Below are 20505 nucleotides of genomic sequence, written 5' to 3'. Positions count from 1 at the left end.
AGGTGAAATCTCCAGACACGGTGACCTTGTCTTTACCGAACATGGTGAAGCTTTCGCTTTAAAAATTTGTGTATTTCTCCTATCAGAATTTTGTGCTAGCGTAAGACTTGCATCAGACAAGGGTAAATTGCTGGGTTAGCTCATGATAATTGCTTTATCGAGAACTTTTGCCAGCTTTTAAGCGAGGCTTGTTTACACTCCTTATAACTTTCTCTCCCTTTTTCATTATGCCGAATGGCAAGCATCTCAAATAAAAAAAAAACTTGTTTTCAGACATCATGGGATAAGCAGCACTTGCAGACAAGGACAGTGAAGAAAAAATGACGCACACAACTGCCCTAAATTAATAATTTTATTTCTGAAGAAGTTGATTTCCATTTTTTATGTGCCAGAGAGATAGAGATGCACACGCACACTTACTCCCAGCGGTATTAGCAGGAGGCCTACAAGAAACCCCAAACATAGCTGCTTGTGAAATGATAGCGTGGAACGTTTATCACCCCAACGAAACAGAAGGAAAGAAAAACCCTGCAGGAGTTGACGTCATTTTTTTCTGCCCCTCAACACCTTTCCAGGCTTTGTAAGCGTGTTAACAATCCAGGCGAACGAATTCAAGAACGCACAATTAGGCATAGAGATCCCTTTGTTTCATGCACCATGGGAGTCGTGTATTCCATCCCTCTGCATTGCGGCAAGGAATACGCAGAGCAGACAGGGCGATGCATCAAAAAAAGAATGCAGGAGCAGAACCAAAAATCTAGCTGCTTAGCTGTCCACTGCCGTGGCTGCTCACCCTGCAGACACTGACCTCCGAACTTCGCGGGTACAAGAATAATCACTAAAGGCAAGAAGCAGCTGACTCGTGAAATGATCAAGGCATCCATTATTGACAACCTAAAAGATTGCAGCATTAGCATGCAATCAACAGCCCTTTTGGAATAAGAAATTTCATATCGCTCTGGATCAATATACGTTTTTAGTCTCCTGACCTTGGCCTGGATTTCTCTGCATTCCTTTTAAATGCATTCCAAAGCAACTTTTATCTCTCGCCTCATCGCCCTTTTGGCCTTGTTAATTGTTGCCTCAGATGACATCATTTTTTTTGCCCGTTTTTAGTCCTTCATGAATTATGCTTTTAGCCTTGTTATTCTCATAGCCATGTTAGCTGCTGGCACTACTGACTTGGCTTTGGACATCTTTTTTAGTGTTTTTTTTTTTTTTTTTGTAGCAGTCTTACACCTTCTATCGTTTCCACATATACATTCTTAATCGCTTTTTCACCTGCGCTTAGCCTTCTTTTTGTCACAGTTGTGTTCCTTGTTGGCTTTCATTGACTCAGCCATGGCCATACTTTCTCGCAATTTTGTTGTCTCGTTTTTACTTCCATTTTGTTAGGGCGGTAAACATTTCAGGCTATCATTTCACAAGCAGCTGTTTTTTGTAGGCCTCCTGCTGGTAGTAGGTGTGGATGAGAGTCTGTCTCTCTGACACATAAAAGGCGAAGATAGACTTCTTCAGGAATGAATTCGTTAGTTCATCGCAGTTGTGTGTGTCATTTTTCCTTCACTGTCCTCACCTGCAAGCGCTGCTTTATCCCATGATGCTCGCTATAGGGGCTGAAAGCTTCACCCAACTGTGTTCCCAGGATGATCTGTGTTGGCATAGTAAAGGAGTTTTTGCTATGCATGGAACTTAGCTTTTGAAATTTCGAGAAAGGTTTATGCTGCCCTCAGGGATCCTTGTGGGCAGGGATCGATCGATTGACCATGTGAGCAGACTGCACACGGCTGAAAACTGCGACAGCATGTACTCATACCCAGCACTGTATTGCCACAACTGAAAAAAGGCTGTAGAGTTCCTTTTTTTTTAATTTTCGAAGTATAACTTAAAATGATATGGACAAAACAGAATGCAAAAATTCTACTGACGATGAACGAGTTGAGTTAAAGGTTTGCGTATGTTTTCTACCATCGTGTTAGTAACTTGTAAATTTTTCTCCCTAGAGAATTTCTCAAAGTGCAGCTGCATCCCATAACAGAGCAATGGGTCCAGCTGTTTTTCGGTGCAACAGATGTAGAAGAAGGTGTACAGCCACTTTATGACAACGCACATAATGCTGCTGAGGCTGTCAGACTGCCCCGGCGTTCCTGACCTTCATAGTGATAACCTTCATAAACAATTGTTTATCCAGAAGCAACATCTCAAGATTTATTCAATAAACAATATAAAAGCAGAAAAGCACCTTCACAGGTAGCAGAAAAAGACACTGTGAATGGATACAATGCAATAGACATTGAAGAAGCAAATGCCCACATGCGAGAACACACCACCATCACAGAATCCAAAGCTTCCTCTGCAAGCATAACATATGCATTATGCCACTCCAATCAATGACACATGAGTATGCAGTATCACAGTCCCTCTAAAATGCAGTATAAAAGTAGAAAACCTAATACTGACAGCCACCAGCACAAATTTAAGAAGTTTAATACTTCAGGAAGGCTTGAGTAAACAAAGACCACTCTAGATAGTTTTACAATAACAGGTGGCACCCTTATGTCTTCGCTAACGCAAGACGTAAGCTGTGTTGCGCTCTGGAACGCCTTGACTTCGCCTTTTCACAGAGGCCAATATCCTCGGTCCGTGGCCACAACAGTCGACTACCATCAAGGCTCACAAGGTGCTGTTTTGTTTTTTTCCAAGAGACTTCCTTGATTGATGGACTGTAACTTTGTCTCTCGTTCCTGCTCTCTTCCCTTTTTAATCCCCTCATTCCCTTCCCCAGTGCAGGGTAGCCAACTGAAAACCTTTCTGGTTAACATCCCTGCCTTTCCCCCTCTCTGCACTCTCTCTCTTAGAAAAAATTGTCTTTGGCAAACACCAAGAGATGAAAATATTAAAGCATTTCCTATATGAAGCACCACTTGCCAAGGACAATACTGAAGAAAAACAATGCCACAAGTAGCAATAAAGCACCTTAATTGTGATTCAAAATGCCAGTCAGTGGCACTGCAAGGCATTTTGAGCAACACACAGAAACAAAGCCCATTTATAGAAAAAATTATCAGACAAGATCTAACTTAAACCCAAATGCCGCTTGTCATACCCATTTGGAAAAACATTTTTCCCGCATGAATAGCCTAGGCAGGCAGCTGGTTTTAGAGCATGAAATGCCAACTCTTGATTTCCATCAGGCATGCACAAAGCATCACAATGGTCAGAAATTCTAACATCAAAACATTAGGGTTTGTCAAATAAGCATCTCAGGGATCACAATCTTTCTTTTTCAAAGGTGCACCTGACAACTCAAAACTATGAATAAAATGATAAAATCTGTCTACATGACTAAGTTCAAGGATGTGCTGCAAAGCTGCTCTGAAAAATATTTACTGCATTCATTCAACAAAAAAAAGCCCCTCAGATGCAATATCAAGTGTGCTACATTCATCTGAAACAAGTTGCTGCTAGCTGTGGCACACATTCAGAAAACGCTAAGAGTTTACCAGGTATTACTGCGCTCAATATGACCTACAGCGTGTTTCGGAGTAAACCAATGGAGACTTGCGCTTTACAGTAGACTTTCCTTAGGATGAACTTGAAGGGCCCAGAAAATTTGTTCATCTTAACAGAAGTGTGCCATCACATCAGGACACATCAGAAAACAGATTGGTTAACTACTTTCTGATAACTGACTTTTGAACTATTACAGTTAGACACTTGGTTGCGATAAAAAATTTGTAGCCGGTCGTTAGTAATACCCGTATCAGTTTTTAGAATTTTGAAAACGCAATTACCCTCAGTGCTGTGGTCTAGCAAGTTTGGCTATATCACACCAAAATATGATCGCTTTCAAGAAGCATGCAGGCAAAGCAACCCCTCCAGTGAACGTAACTAGCCGGAAAACCCATATTTCGTTGAGGTACATCACAAAGGGTAATCCCATTTTGAAATTCTAAAAACTGCTATGGCTCTACAAATCCCTAATTGCAACCAGACGTCTAACTGTGATACTTAAAAAGGTAATTATCAGAAATTAGTTAAGCAGCTAACTAGATAACATTAGTCACCTGTTTTTTTTTTATGTCCTACAACGTAGGTATTATTGTGCTGCAGAAGCCACCTTCATACCTCAAAAAGCCTATTTTTTAAAATTTTGGTTCACCTTCGCTAAAGCACCAGGTGTGTATATGTGTAATATATATATATATATATATATATATATATATATATATATATATATAGATGTGTTCATATATATGTTACATGAATGAAATGACTAAAACATGCTTTCAGAGAGAGCATAATTGCAAATAGAGCATTTATTCTACCATACACGAAGTGAGCTGAAGGCAGAGCATGAAACAGTCACATTATCTTAACTGAAAATGGCAGTGGCCTAGTTTTCTTTTTTCAGAGTTTTTTCTCACTATATCCCACAGCAGCTTGCATGTTTTTTTTTTTTCAGATTTTTGCTTTCCATCTTGTTACGAGTGCATGCTCTGAAGGTGCCCTGCAGAGTAGCTGTGCATCTCTTTTGTCTCACTCCTTCTGCAGCATAGCTGTTACCAACTCCACGAGCACGCACACCACACACCTTTTCGTACATCCCAGGCAATGCGCGCAGCGACGACATCTGGCCATCTCTGCACTGCGATAACATATGTTGCGGTGCCACGTCAGCTCAAAATGCGGCCCCAAAATTTTTAAACCCCAAGTCGACTAGCAGACACACTTTCAACATACACACCTTCTTAGTGTTCGTCTGAAGAGAAGTCTACTGTATAGTAAATGAATGCGCCTTCACACATAGCATCAAAGTTGCACAGACATTGAGTGTACTTTATCTTTGTCCTTTGCATCGACAGCTAAATGCTTAACTTTCCAGCAGCATTAGCCTCAAACTGATAAGAGAACTGAGCTACCGTGTTTTCTGCGTTGCAGCTCATACTAAGAGCAAGAGTACAAAATTATGTAAATAACATAGCAAAGGATTAAATGAGTGGCACACAGCTGGAAAAGGCAATAGCTGAACTGACTGCAGTATGCACCAAATATTAAACTATGTCATATTTTCTGTCCTGCTGAGTCCCGTATATCACAAGCCAAAGCTGAAAGTCACCTGACACTGTTGTACCATCAGCTGCAGCCACGAAAAAGTGAAAAATATGGAGCAAAATAAAGAAAAAGCTTACTACCTTCCATAACAGAGATTTTGTCGCGTCAAACAGCGCCAGACACTGGGACAAACGTGAATGTGAGACAAATACAAGGGCGCTACAGCTGGAAGTCAGCACCGCTGTGTTTCTCTTGCCTTTGCCTTTGCCCTAGTGTTTGGTGCTGTTCTACACAAAACCTTCCATAAGTAAGATGTAGTGCGCCATGCATGTTTAGCTGCAAGATGTGAAAGCACATGTAAAACAAGAAGAAAGAAGTTGACAATGTCGGGCGCTTTTACCAATAAACCTTTTGCACCATTCAGTGATGTAAGACATAGGCGTTAAAGCTTTTAAACAATAATTCAGAAAAAAAAAATGCTTAGGGGTTAGAGGTAGGCTAAGGATTGCCTGTATCAGGGCGAGAGAGATGAGAAAAGAAAAATGTGCAACCAGGTGTTCCAGCTAAACATAACCAAGCTTTTAAAGAGCACAGAGCCCAGTGAAACCAACTGAGCAACAGAAGCTTGGTTTGGGCTAGTTGGTAACAGTTCTTTGAAAACATAGCGCCTGTCCTGTCCACATCTGTGTCTTTTTTGCGCCATGGTTTCAAAAAACCAACTGAGATCCGTTGAAAGTTGCCTGGTCTGGTTTGCACTATTTTTTTTTCATTCTCCAAACTATATTAACTCTTTTGTTACTGCGCCACAGGCCCACTATCATATATGACCAATGTTTTGAACCTACCGCCAAAAATTCAAGTTAGCGCTACTGGACAAGCTGCACTTAGCTTGCTTCTATAACACCACCTCTTTGGTTTCAGTTTAGTTTTTTCATTTTCTAATACAAGGAGCCGACGAGAAAAGAAAAAATTGGAACTGCAAGCTCTGCTATATAAAAAAAACAAGAACTGAAGTCAAAACAAGTGTAATTAACAAGTGTAAAATAATGTTTTGTTGATTTTAATTTTTTGTAATCATTTCTGGCTCTCCTTGTGTTACCAACACATTTAACCAATAAATTATTGAGAAGTTTTGCACACACAACTCTGGTGTTTTTGTCATTCAGAAGTATAACCAATAAGCTACAGTTTGATGTGTTACAATGCACAGTGCTTTTCGCACCTCTTGAAGAGACAATTTTTATTTTGAAACACTCAGACCCTAGCTCACAGCATAAAAAAAGCTTCCGTGTGACAATGGTGCCACTTCAATGTACCGAAACGGGTCGCGGAGAACAAAATCTGCTTCTTGCTGGAATGCTCTCCCCAGTGAGGCTCTGCGTGGGCACTGGGGCAAAGTCGTGAGCCAGCAGCTCGTAACGTGATAGCTTTCTTTGAGGGCCAATAATTAAAGTTACATGAATCGTACATTGAAGTAAACAGCGCTGCTAGCTGTTTTTCGAGACGATCTACAACTTCTGTATTAACGCTTTGTTCCTGAAACCAACAATTAAAAAGTTAGCTAACAGGTCTTCACTAATTAACTTTGAAGAACAAAAATACTGAAGAGTCGGCCACGTGACTCTGAGCAACCCTCAGTTGGTTTCACTGGGCTAGGACACTGTCTTTTTTTTAAAAGCTTGGTTACGTTAAGTTGGGACACCTGAACAGGAAGTCAACTACATTTCAAGGAAGGAGGAGGACTGAAGCCTTGTAAGCTCCCATTGGCTACACCCAAGCTGCATCTTCCATACAGCCAGCCAAAATACTTTATGTAACAAAGAACTCAAAAAACATCAAGAATGTATCCATTTTGTACTATGAAGCATAGTCAAATGAATGACTAATAATACACTTTGACCATATCTCACAAAGTGAACCAGTAGAAGAAAGCTCTTCACAAAGCTTGGCAAAAAATTGTCTTCAATGCCACAGCTAACCTGTCCCATGCACACCACAAGCTTAGCATACTTGCCAAAGGCACATGTTCATTTTAACATGATTTAAGTAGAAAGAACCAAAATGGTAACTTCAGAAAAGTAATGTGCAGATAACACAGTAAAGTTGTTTCGCTCGCTTATTCAGCATGTCACACAAGCAGAATACAAACAGTCTGCTTAATGTGGCAACCTTAAGCATCAATCATTGGTTGTTGTCATGATGGAAGCAGAAAGCCTGAAGCTGTTATCTGGAATATCAGTGGTTTGTGAACCTTTGTTTTCATTAGCATAGCCTGTTTCGGACAAAACAGACACTTTGCAAATTGACCGTCATAATTTTCAGTGCAACCTCAGCTACCAGCCACATGACTAAACTAAAAAAGCTATAGCCAGACCTCCTAACAGTCTAACAATCAAAACACGAAGCACTACTCAATAATTATGTCAAGATGAAAAAACATAATACAGGCTAATTCATGCATGGACAGAGAAAGTGTACTCACAAGGTGCACAAGTGTAAGGCTAAAAAATCTACTTTCTCAGGCGACAAGGACTCTGAGTAAAATTTGTAACAGTACACTGCACACAAGAGCATTCTTAACAAATTAAGCTTCCTAGAAGAAAACTTGGCACTTTAGGTGGAAACCAATTCAACCAAAAATTTAAGAATTAAAGAAAAGCTTTGTATAATACTACAAAGTGTTCCAGGCTAGGAACCTCAAAACAGGCATAACTGTTACTTTAAGTCATAAATTGGGCAACAACAAAATTAAAATTCTATAACAGCTTGGTAAAAGCATGTCACTGCAAATCAAAACCCAATTTGCAAGGCATTGTTTGCCAGAACTTTCCAGAAAAAAAATATTCCCCCCAAAAATGTCAACAGTGGTAGAAGACAGACAATTTGTACAAGTATGCCTGTACCACAACACAGTGATGCAGACTCCACTTCTCACGAAAATCCCACTCCTTGAAGAATGAAGTATACCATGTTATAACTCATCATGGTTCCTCTGAAAGGCAAAGGTAAAAAAAAAAAGAAAAGTGAGACAGCAGAGCCACCAGATGCACACTGTTGTTTTCATGGCACATCACAACTCCAAACAAAACTCTCAGATTTACAAAAATATCCTCTAAAAGAAATTTAGTCAGCTGTCACAGCTTTTCATAAAAGGTGTTGCACTACATTGAATGCACGTGCGTGCATTCAATGTAGTACAAGATAAAGAATTAAGAGCAATATACACAACTTCTGTGAAGCAAACAGCTGTAACTGGCAAGCCCTTGAGCACTTGTCAGTCATGATAGCCAGTAAGAAAGGCATTGCCCAGATATGAAGTACACTTATGAAGGAGAAGATCTGCGAATCTCCCTCCAGATTATGCTTTGTTCAGCTATCCTCAGAGTGAGGAAAGTGGTATTAAAAAGGCTTCCGAAAACCTTGCTTGCACTCAAGTATCAGTACGAGGACAAACGAGACTTTAATAAAGGATTGACACCAGCAACTTTGCTGAAAAAAAAAAAAAATAACACTGACAAAGAAACAAAGACAACAGGACAAGTACTGTCCTCTCATCTCTATGCTTCTTCGTCGTCCTTGTTTTTTTAACCCTGCTAGAAGTTTCAAGACAATTAACAGACTAGCCCACACCAAGATACCCAGATACAACAACTTTCACTCTCTTTCTCCTTCTTGGCCTGACGATCAAAGCAAAATAAAATACAATTACCGTATTTACTCGCGTAATAGGCGCACTCGCATAATAGGCGCACCCCTAGTTAGGGCGCGAAAAATCAGATTTTTTTATTTCCGCGCATAATAGGCGCACCCCGAACTTGGCACTGTGATCAATACTGTATTTACACGATTGCAAGCCGACGCCTCGCCACCCCCCGCTTCCCAATCTTTATTTTAACAAAGTTTTTGCTGAACTGACTACTAGTCCCTACTAGTGCTGCTGCCGTCGCAGCTGCTGCGGACCCACAGCACGTACAACGACATCGCGTAGAACAGCCGCAGTTTTCAGGGATGCTCACTTTAAATGTCTGTTTGGAAAGCTTCATCTCCAGCCGGAAACGTTCCCGACTTAGGCCCGCGAAAACCATGGAGTCGCGTACGAAAATTTAAGGACGCCGCAGTCGCAACTGCCACACTTCTCGGCCACGTCGTATTTTCCGACCTGCCGCACGCTTGCCGCGTTCGAGAGCAAACTCCCAGCCGTGTAGCTGTTAAGGTGCTTGCCCGTCGAGCTAAAACATCAACGCTCCGCGGCAAAGCCATAAACCACGATAACTATCGCGCTACCGCAAATCCCGGCACTTGACAGCAACAACAACAACAAAAAAAAAACGAGCTGGAGAAAGCTCGCGGCGGAGGAAAACGATGATGATGATGATGAGCTTGGCCTTGGGCGGCGTCTGGAAGCTCCTGTGCGCGTGTGTGGCCTCCGCGATCAAGCGCCCGTTGCGCGCAGCCGGAGCCGATCGCGGAGGCCTCGGCGCGTGCATTCCGAAAGTTTCGGTGCGGCCCTTACACGGACTTTTTTTTTTTTAACATTTTCTTCGCGAAAACGGGGTGCGGCCCGTACACGAGTGCGTTTACGCGGTGTGTTCAATTTTGCGAGTCGAAAAATTTCCGGAAATTTTACCCCGCGTAATAGGCGCACCCCGAACTTTGAGCCGGATTTTCTGGAAAAAAAGTGCGCCTATTATGCGAGTAAATACGGTACACAGTAACTCAAAGTGAACATAAAAACACCTCTGGAATAATACAGTATTTACTTGCGTAATCGACCCACTTTTATTTCCAGAAAAGTTGATACCAATTTGGAGGCAGGGTTCATTACACAGACAGATTTTGCAGAGAGAGTCAAAATTTCATATACATCCACCTGAGAACTGGCCCACCCGCCCATCAGTCCATCTATCCATCATCAACAACAGCATATGGCCAGCAAAATTCGTGTCGCCGGTGTTTAGCGTTGTTCACCTCGAAAGGCATTTGCTGTGTAACGGCGCGATTAGACAATTTTGTGACAGCCGCCGGTGCCGGCCAATCGCGGTGAGATAAAGCGAACGTGCTGAACCTGGCCCTTAAGGTCAGGCACTTTTTTTATGAGAGGTTAAAAAAATTCACTGTGGTTCAACCTGGCTGAACCTTACACACGTTTTCGGTGTAACGCAGTTTGTCTCTGAGCTATATCAGCTGGATGATCCGACTCTGCTTGCCTTCGATTGCAAATCATTTGCCACGAGAGCCTGACATGCTGTTCAGCCATGATGTCATCTAGCGAGGCTTCGCCAGACAGCCTATTTTTATTTTGTCTATCTCCAATCTGAGCACGTGATTCGGCGAGCGGTGGTGCAGGTGTTACTCAAGGCGAGGGAGGCAGCAGTGAGGAGCGAGCGCAGCTGCGGTGCGGCAGCGAGCAAGGCACGTGATCCGACGTCACAGCCACACCTCCTCCTGGCTGAAGGTCATTGTCAAGCGGTTTTGAACTTGAGCTTTGCATGTGGAGAGTAGAGCTTTTCGCTCTAATAACTTGCAAGACGGTTACAAGTCAGTAATGCGAATGTTTAAGCGTTAACTGTGGTGCGAAAAAGGTTAGTAGGCATTCTTGCTTCTGATCCTGAGCTCGCCAGATCGCTTATGGTCTGAAGGGCCTGCTTCCTCCATAGAATTTCAGTGTACAGAGTTTTTTATAGCATTTTGGTTAAAACTGATGCGATCCTCCCCAATGCTAGTGCGCTCGTCAGCTTTCAAAGCATACACTAGTGCAACAGCACACCAAGCAAGCCACCGCCACTGCCAGCTCTCATGTCAAGGGTGCACAGTGCCTTGGCACTCTGCCAAGTTCGCAAAGTGCATCACCCCTGCAGGAGCTCTTATCAAAAGATACACACGCTGTAATGTTGTCAGTGCGCAGCATCTTGACGTGCTGCCAAGCTCTGTGCTGCGGACAGCGCGAAACTGAGGAATGTACTTGAAGACAAAAAAAGAAGTACATTCTCAACAACAAAAGTGGGGGTGGGTTCATTATGCGAGTGGGATCGTAACACAAGTAAATACGGTATATCCGAAGCCTAATCACAACATCAGATTCACTGCCGCCAAAAAATAAAATCAATAGTAGTGGACATGTCTCATTGCCCTAGACAAATGTTTGTTGTTCACATCCGATAAAACTCAATTTAAAGCGTCCTGTTCATTCAATGCTCAGGTCAACAGTCCTTGAAACGCACCTTTCAAATATTACATAGCATTTTAAAGCACCTTTCCCCATACTGAAAGGACTGCTTTATTCATGAGCAAAAGATGCTGGTACAACCTTTCAGGACTCGATTAACCCCTCCCTTTTCTAGGGGCAAAGAGGTGAGTGAGAACTATAGCTGTAATATTCCACACAAACACGAGTCCAGGTCCACAGAGTAAAGACCGAGATCACAACTGAATGGCACATTCTTACTGGCCAGAGTGCGACACGCAGCCATTCTCAATGTTCAAAGGGTGATCAAGTGATGTCAAAATGTAGGAGTCATTGAGCTTTCCCCTATGACAAACATACTACTAATACAGCAGAATCCCAGGGATATGAATCTCCCAAGGTCGCGGAAAAATTTGTATCTGAAATTTTGGACTATTCAAATGAACAAAATTCGTATGCAGAAGCACAGAAAATGCATAGAAAATTACGACGTCAGCACTGTACAGCTCACGCACCGCCGCTCATTCCTCGTGGTGCGTACCACACGATTAGCGACCGCGATGTTGGCGATCTATAGACAGCACTTAGTGCTCAAAAGTGTGGTCGCGGCTTGCGCGTTCGTATCATCCGAGGTTGCGCGGGAGAAAGTTTGTAACATCCAGAATTCCGCACATTGTGCACAATGCACTCCGGACGGGGAATTTTATGAATTCGTATAATCACGAAATTCGTATCAACCATGTGCATACCACTGAGGTTCTCCTGTAGCCTATCACTGAGATTCTACTGTAGTACCAACGCAAAAACTACAATGCAGACGCTAATAATGTAAACCAAACAGTCTCTCCCTGATGCACCTATTACTGCAACAAAGGTTACTCTGCACACTGAAAATTGCTTTTTTGCATTATAATATGAGACTCCTTTTTTGGTGAAAACAATGTAATAAAATTTAATCTTTACCTGCTGCTGCCTACAGTCACATGGGTGGCTGTCATGAGGTTGAAGCACTTCTTCCATGCCTTTAGCAACTTTGGCATGCCTTTTTAGTTTGAATGAGTATTCCTGCAAAAGCTGCGCATAATAACAGAATACATGATGAGGTAAAAGATGATCCAGTGCGAACTGCTGGGCTTCTTTCACAATGCGCTGCGCAGTATCATCGTGTTCACGAGCCCAAACAAGCTTCTCAATTAGGTCCGAGAGGTTGCGCTGAAATGGTACATAATGCACCATGGGAATGAGACGCGAGTAGAAGTGCTCATAGTACTCGGAGTCTTGTTTCAGCACCAAGCTAGACCCAGCCAGGAGGTAAGGCAGCCGATAAGCAGCCACAGTGCCGTCCACGTTGATTTGGTACTTGTACTGCAATACACAGAAAGTGTAATGAAACCAGCTGTACAGTTGTGCTAGGAAGTCGGTTAGCCAGACAACTGATGATCACAAAGCTCCTGGTCTACCATGCTTACCCCCGATCTTAAAGACAGCATATTCAAAAAGTAGTCTACAGAAATGAAATCTGCAAAGGGCATTCCTAAGGTTTGCAAACATAAGTAAAACGAGTGCCCCTTCCAAGTTGATGGCAGCTGAAGATGACACACAAGGATGAAAGTTTCGCACCTGGACACTGCAGCAAATATGTTACTCTGCACTTGTAGGACTAGGGCCAAATTACAGAACAATTACAGTCTGAAAAGAGTCGCAAAATGACCACAAAGCCCCACTCCCATTGGTCGGCACAGACCAGCGGACATATCGACCAACAGGAGCAGGGCTGATGGATCTGGTTATAACAGGTTTGTGATCTGATCATTCTGTATTTGGCTCCTGGTAACATTAATGAACTACGAAACACAGCGATGTAATGATACTTGAATTTTCTGTGCAAATAATAAAAGAAAAGCTAATTTACACTAAACTATCAAAGTGTTGTGTGTGTGTGTACATGTGTGCACATGTGTGTGTCAATGTAGTGCCTTGTTTTACAAGTTAACATGCAGAACCAACTAGCTCGCAACATACCTTACATAATTTACCTCTTAGTGACAAGTTATCAATTACAATAGCAAAGGCTGCTACTATTCTCTGAATTCAGTAATGCCCCATTCCTGTGTGGATTAGCAACGCATCTAGTTTAGAAGATATGCTTTAAGGAGGCAGCAACACCTTTTACTATACTTAAAAATCTCTTTAGTATTAGATGTATTGCTTGAGTAATCCACTAAAATTCTGATTCCTGTCAGAGGAAGTGTCACAATAAAAAGTTTCCTTTCAGGAACTCTGAGGCTTTCCCTTTTCTCTTGCTACTTCTATCACAACAAAAATAATGCATCTGCACAACCACTGTGAGGTGTTCGTGATTCTCCACCTCACGAGATAAGACTTTTTTTTTCGCGGCTATAATCTCGTTGATGCCCTCTTAGGCATGCAATTTGCAGTATCTGCAAAGCCTGCTTTTTCCGTGGCTCTGCTTCCACTGGTACCTGCCATTCATGACAGTGAAGGAGTTCAGTTAATAGCAGCCACTGCTTACCATCATGAGCAAGAATCAGCAATTGACATGGAGTGCACAAAAGACAATAGAGATTTGAAATAAACAAGGAAAAAGGCAAGCAGTCTATGAAACAAGATAGCCCATTGCTATGCAGAGAGTAGCTTTACTGGGTTAGATGCTCATTAGCATTGACTTAATTGGATGGGATATTCAGGATGAGTTTCAGAGCCACTTTAAAGCATGATGGAACATTACTTGCCCTCCTGCACAGTCAAGCACCATATTTGTTTTACTGTGTCAACCAGGCACTGCAACACGAAAAAGACTAAGTTTGAGAACAGCTGGTATGATGCTACGATGCTGCCTCTACAAAAACAAGATAACTGAGAGGAAATCTAATAAAGGCTGTCTGGCTCACTAATGACACCGGTACTTTTCAGTCACCAAGACCAAAAGTTTCAAGCTATTGGTGCAAGAATACAGAACACACAGTAAAACTTGACACTTTGGAAACACGTTCCCCTCTTGATGACGACAAGCAGCCAGATAATGGCAGCTGAACTAACATTCATTACCATCATCCTCAGAGGTGATAAGCCCACTGCAGGACAAAGGCCTTTCCTTGTGAATTGAGTCATTTGTCTTGCAGTCCTTATCCTGCAATACTTTCCTAGTCTTACCACTCCAAGTGAGCCTCTGCTCCCCTCAGTATCCACTCTGTCATTTCAAAAGATTGGTTTGGTTGGTTTTATGGGGTTTAACTTCCCAAAGCGACTCAGGCTATGAAGGACGCTGTAGTGAAGGACTCTGGAAATTTCGACCACCTGGGGTTCTTTAACGTGCACTGACATTGCACAGTACACGGGCCTATAGAATTTCGCCTCCATAGAAATTCGGCCACCGCGGCCGGAATTGAACCCGCGTCTTTCGGGTCAGCAGCCGAGCGCCATAAGCACTGAGCCACCGCGGCGGCTGCCATTTCAAAAGACCAACTGTTACTGTTGCACACATTAAAAGCCCTGCCAGTCCATTTCCTCTATTAAGTATAGTACCATGAACAATCATTTTATTTATTTATTTATTTATTTCAGTATACTGCAAGCCAGAGTTGGCCCAAGCAGGAGGGGCATACAACTAAAAAAAAATTTCTATAAGAGCATCAGCTGCAACACCGCGAGTCAGTAAACAGGACACAAATCCAGAGTCATCAAACAAGATACTAGGAGCCATACAATAAGTTCTCTAGCTCCTTCTCAAAATTCCTAGATTTACATAGACCCGAAAGAAGACCATTCCACTCCGCGACAGTATTCGGAAAAAAACTGTTCTTAAACCTCTAGTTCGTGCGAAAATTGGTGCTAATGACTGCTCATGTACATGATGTGTTCTCCTAGTGCTCGCCAGCTTCACACAATCAGGAAGATTTGCCTTCAGATTTCCAGACATGTAATTATGAAGCAGTACTAGACGGGTAACTTTTCTTCTTATTGCCAAGAACTGTAAATTACTCTTTCGAATTAATGCAGTTGGAGAGTCAATCCTTCTATATTTCCCATAAATAAAACGAACTGCTTTTCGCTGAACACGCTCCAGTTGAGCAATGTCTTTCTTGTTATGTGGGTCTCACAGTGCTGCCGCATATTCAAGTCGGGACCTAACACAAGCCTTGTATGCAGTGATTCTGGTACTGACAGGAGAGTTTCCGAGTTTTCTTTTAATAAACCATAACTTCTTTACTGCTGATGAGCAGATGTCAGCTATATGAGTGGACCAAGTAAGTTTGTTCGTGAGGGTTACTCCGAGGTACTTATAGCTTTCTACTTCTAAAATTGGATGGTTGTGAAGTATACAACTGTGAAATCTGGGCGCTTTTTTTCTTGTGATTCTTAATAATACGGTTTCGTTTGGGTTAATATCCATGCCCCAGCGCTCACACCAGTCTGCAATTGCTAGTACAGTTTTTTGAAGTGACAAGTGGTCAGAATCACTTACTACCTCTTTAAAAATTATACAATCATCGGCAAACAGCCTCACCTCTACATCCTTTTCAACAATGTCCACTAGGTCATCTATCCCATACTTCTCTTTGTGTTTTAAGATTTTGCCGATTACTTTCCTTTTCATCACTTGCTGTGCTGTGCTTGTCTCCACTTAGAATTTTTCATTAGCCTCTAAGCTTCAGCCCGATTGGTGGGTGTTGGCATAATACTGTGGTCACATTACTTTTCTTTTGAGGGATACCGGTAAGCTGCAACTCACAACCTGCTCAGTCTTCTTAGACTGCACTATGTTCCAAATAAATAAATAACTCAGAAATGCTTGCCAAATGCACTCCACTCTGACCTATCATTATTCTCCTGCTAATTTCTTTACTGTGATTACTTGCCACTCACAGACACAGTATGAGTTACGCTGCCTAATCAAACAGTATACATTTCTATGCATGTAATTTTTTTTTTGCATGATGCTGAGCCAATTTAGGTTTGTTTATTGCGGCTGTGAAGACCGCACACTATTTAAAAAAAAAATAACGACAACAACATTTGCCTATTTGTTTTTCAGATTTTTTTTTTCATACCGAACAGATAATAGATTCGATATTCAAAGGTAATTTTTTGCGTATTCGTATTTGATTCATATTTTAAAATTTCAATATTCACACACCGCAAGTTATAAGCTCTTCAATTATAGAGCAATGGCAGAGACCATTGCTCTATAACTGAAGAGCTTATAACTTGGGGTGTGTAGTTAATAAAAATAAATGTTAATAAAAGGCATAATAGCTACAGAAATGGTAACTTAAGCTCTACACAAGGTTAAGGTGAAAAAATATGGTTACATATTTGACAAGCTTTTCAGAATCCACAATTCATTGGTCATTATATGTAACCACAACTCACTTATATACCTTCACAAGTGGACACTGTTCATCTTTATAAAAATGACCCTGTGCTCATGAATCTTTCATTTAAAACAGGCTTTTAATGTGATACGGGAATCGCAAGTCTCAAGAAAACAGTTTCCAAATGTTATTTTTACAAGAAATGCATTCCAAGCAATGAAGCACATCTTGCACAAACCTCAAAGAAATCAAAGAAGGAGATATGGCTGGCCTGTGGTCCATATATGTCCATCTTGTCTCGAAAAAAAAAAAAGTTTGTGAGGGAAGCGTTCAACAATTCCGGGTGGCGCCGTGAAAGGGCCACGAGATCAAGGCGCTCCTGGCGGCTGTCACGACCCCGCCAGAACCCACAGGACTGCTTCTCTTTCCAGACTGGCCCACTGTTGCCTTGTACAGACAAAAGATCCAAAGTTACCCTGCAAGAAATAACAAGCAGCGAACCAACGAGCACAGTGACTAAAGTGGCTATGGCATACACAGCTTCATGCTCTGTATACCAAGAAAGATATACGATATTCAGAAAAAGCAACAGTTTCACAGAAGCTTATTCCACAGTGCATGAAACAGAAAAGAAAAAATTATTTCCTGCAGATGAGGTTATTTAAATATAAAAAGTATACTGGGTGATTTATTGTGTTCTTTAAAGACTAGCATTTCAAAAACCATGACAGATATCTCAGTGCAGTCTATGCAGGTGGATTGTCCAGCAAGGCAGGCATTATGTATGCGATAAAGTTAAATTAAATAATGACTATTAATTGAAATTAACTAATTAAGTTTTAAATTTTTGACTTTAGGGTGCAAGACTGTATTGTGAAATTGAAGGCTGCCAATATCAAAGGTGAGCCCAATTTTTTAAAATTTCTGAATCGGCATATGGTTCAAAATATTGGGCATCAAAAATTACACTTCTGAAGGCTTGCTAAGTTGGTTTTCCCACGCTGCATATTTACCACATTAACTTCTACAATCATATTAAATCGCAGTAACTTCTTTTATATCACAACCTACACAAATTGCATCTATATATTTGCTCCATTAAAAATTCGAGCAACATCATTTTACCCATGTGCAATATGGGAAAGCCAGCTCAATGAGCTTTCAGAAGTGTCGAAAAAGCCCAAGTTATTAACATATATAGTACATGCAGTTATTTCATCACACAAATGCCCAGAATAACTAATTTACAATGCAACATCAAATATGCAGCACTCAACCAATACAGCTTTTTTCCTTCCGGAGTGTACTTGGCAAGCTCACCACTGGTGGCAAAATTATCACTTTGCAGGCAGCTCAAAGCCTGCTGCTAGTGTGCTTGTTGTGAAGCCCTCAAAAAGCTCAAAAAGGTCCACAGTACAATATGTTAAGGCAAGAAGTTTAAAGAGGGGACATGCAGTGCAAGGCTGCCCACCATGCAGGTGAATATTATGCGAAATATTCATTAAGGCGAAAGCCTTAAAGGTGCACTGAAGAGGATTCTGAACTTGTCTTTTTGCCACGGGAACTCGATCTACACGTTCCTAGCATTCTCAGAAACTGCGACTTATTGCCCTCTGTGGCCGATTTCCCTAATTAAATCGAATTAACGTCCGGCTCCCGCCTTTATTTTTTTAATTCTTCCCTGTACGATGGGCGGAGTCGACCAACGCGTGAAGTGCCTTTACAGCCAGCGCCGTGGAGGCTTTGCTTTCGCTTTATTTTGTTTTTAAGGTTTCCATGAATAAATAGTTTCATTCGCAGATAATATAGCCGCAAAATAAGCCCGAAGAAATAAAAATACGCGCGGACTATTTGCTACTACCGACTACTACGTATTACTCCGCCAATGGCAGAGCGGCAAGCCGCCACGGGACTGGGTGAAAGGCGCTCCACGCGTTGGTCGACTCCGCCCATCGTACGCGCATAGTGTCGAACCGGCATTTTTTCGGGTTCGGTTCGGGTTCGGGTTCAGTACCGGGTTCGGCTCCAGAGGGCCATTTCGTTCCGGTTCGAACCGGTTCGGACCGTCCCGAACCGGTTCGGACCGTCCCGAACCGGTTCGAACCGGTTCAAACGGGTCCAAACGGGTTGAGGACAAAAAAAATTGAACGCAGATGAGTTTGTCAACCCTGCTATGCGTTTTCATTTTTCCGGCACATCGGTATACATAATAAAAAATGCAAAGATTTGTTTACAAGAACATAAAACTGGGCTAGCTGGTAAGAGTTCATGCTTAAGCAGCGCAATGAACAGGACAAAGGAAGACTGGAGACGACACAGACGCTGACTAACAACTGGTTGTTACATTCTAGGAAAAGTGTATGAAGGCGCAGGACGCAGTAAACAATGCAAAAAAGAACAAAGATTAAAACTAAAAAAACATACTGCGCATGCCCAGCATAGTCCAGTCATGACATCTTTTTCAATGAAATACGAAGACTATATTCCATAGTAGACAGCAATTCCCTATCTTCTGGACCTCACACAGTTGCCAAGAAAGCCTGACTCCTTCTCTACAAATTGACGGATGGTGAAGCAACACGCCCATCTGCTTCCTTCCTGATCATAAAGGCCTCCACCATGTCCCTACAAATTCGATCTGGGTGAATAAGCAGGAGACTTGTCTTTCTAAATGGGTAAGCAATGAACATTTGTTCGAACATCATAGATGGATGAAAAAGTAGCGGTGTCGTACAACTTGGCTTTGCATTCCAGCGAGTGCAACGATTGCTTACCCCGTAGATAAGACAAGTGTCGTGTTAATAACCCTGTTTGCATAAGTAGGGAGTTGGTCGAGGCCTATATGACCAGGAAGGAAGCTGATGAGTGTGTTGCCTCACCATCTATCAATTTGGTGGATAAGGAGTAAGGCTTTCTTGGCAACCGTGTGAGGTCCAGGAGATAGCGGATTGCTGTCTATTATGGAAGATAGTCTTAGAATTTCGTTGAAAAAAAACGTCATGACTCAACTGTGGTGTGCATGCGCAGTATGGTTTTTAAGTTTTTACCTTTGTTCTTCTGTTTTTAGGGTTGTTCCTTGAGTCCTGCGCCTTTATATACTTTTCCCAGAATAAAATAACCAGCTGTTAGTCAGCGCTCGTGTCGTCTCCCGTCTTTCTTTTGTCGTTTTTACTGCGTTAATTAAGCATGAAAAATTGTTTAATGCGAGATGTTCTCACTTTAGCCATTTTACTTATTGTTCGCAGCAAAGACGAATTTACGGCAAGAGCCGCAAAATGAAATGAACTCAAAATTGATGAAAATCGGCTATGTATACGCTATAATCCACCTTATGAGGTGTAAGGCGAAAAGCCGGTGGATTTTCAATCTACAAGACCCTCCTGCTTGAGCAATTTGGAAGACTCCGTTGCGCGAGTAATAGGTCTCTTTTGAAGCTTGAGTCAGTTGGGACTTTCTCGTACGCAGTGTAATTACGGGGCCCCAGGATTTCCGACGCACGCGCCCTCTACGTTCCCGCGCACTACTGAGAAAAGAAACTGCCATGTATCGGTACCTACATACAGACGGACACCTTTCCGTCGCCCCGAAACTGACTTGCCAGTCACCCCTCCTTTACTAAATGGTAAGAAAATGTGCGAGAATCCCTCCACCGCCCATCTGCCGCCCAACGAGAGCCTCGTGGGAGCACAGGCTCTTCCTAACTTGCACAACTTACCAAACATATTTTATTTAAATCAGCTATTCGACATCACCTTTGTGACTCACGTTATATATCCCGAACCCATATAGCTCAGTATCTTCAAAAACACAGCTAATCGTGGCTTCTCACTATAGTACAGTAAGAAATTACGACATTGACTTATTATGATGTCGTCAACCTCGTCTCTTCTGATAAAAATAGTATCATAAAATACGCACGCTTGGATGGGT

The 20505-nt window shown here is 42.0% G+C and overlaps 1 protein-coding gene across 2 annotated transcripts in view; it reads right to left on the bottom strand.

Annotated features, from left to right (window-relative positions):
* Positions 1 to 2194: 2194 nt before the first annotated feature.
* LOC149351053 (protein O-glucosyltransferase 2-like) overlaps positions 2195 to 20505 on the bottom strand; it is a 31223-nt gene continuing 12912 nt past the window's right edge. Inside the window, exons 6-8 of one of the 2 annotated variants that reach the window (XM_089580237.1) lie at positions 16814 to 17051; positions 12203 to 12604; positions 2195 to 8047 (exon numbers count right to left, since the gene is read on the bottom strand). In XM_089580237.1, the coding sequence (XP_089436363.1) occupies positions 8027 to 8047; positions 12203 to 12604; positions 16814 to 17051 (661 nt within the window). In that variant the 3' untranslated portion in view covers positions 2195 to 8026. Of the gene's footprint in view, positions 8048 to 12202; positions 12605 to 13992; positions 14042 to 16813; positions 17052 to 20505 lie in introns of those variants that run through there. The other variant, XM_089580238.1, reaches the window with a different exon arrangement.

Source organism: Amblyomma mixtum, chromosome 3 (genome assembly GCF_055824585.1).
Source record: "Amblyomma mixtum isolate Tamu chromosome 3, ASM5582458v1, whole genome shotgun sequence".
Lineage (NCBI taxonomy): Eukaryota > Metazoa > Arthropoda > Arachnida > Ixodida > Ixodidae > Amblyomma > Amblyomma mixtum.
This window is presented reverse-complemented; position numbering and strand designations above follow the sequence as displayed.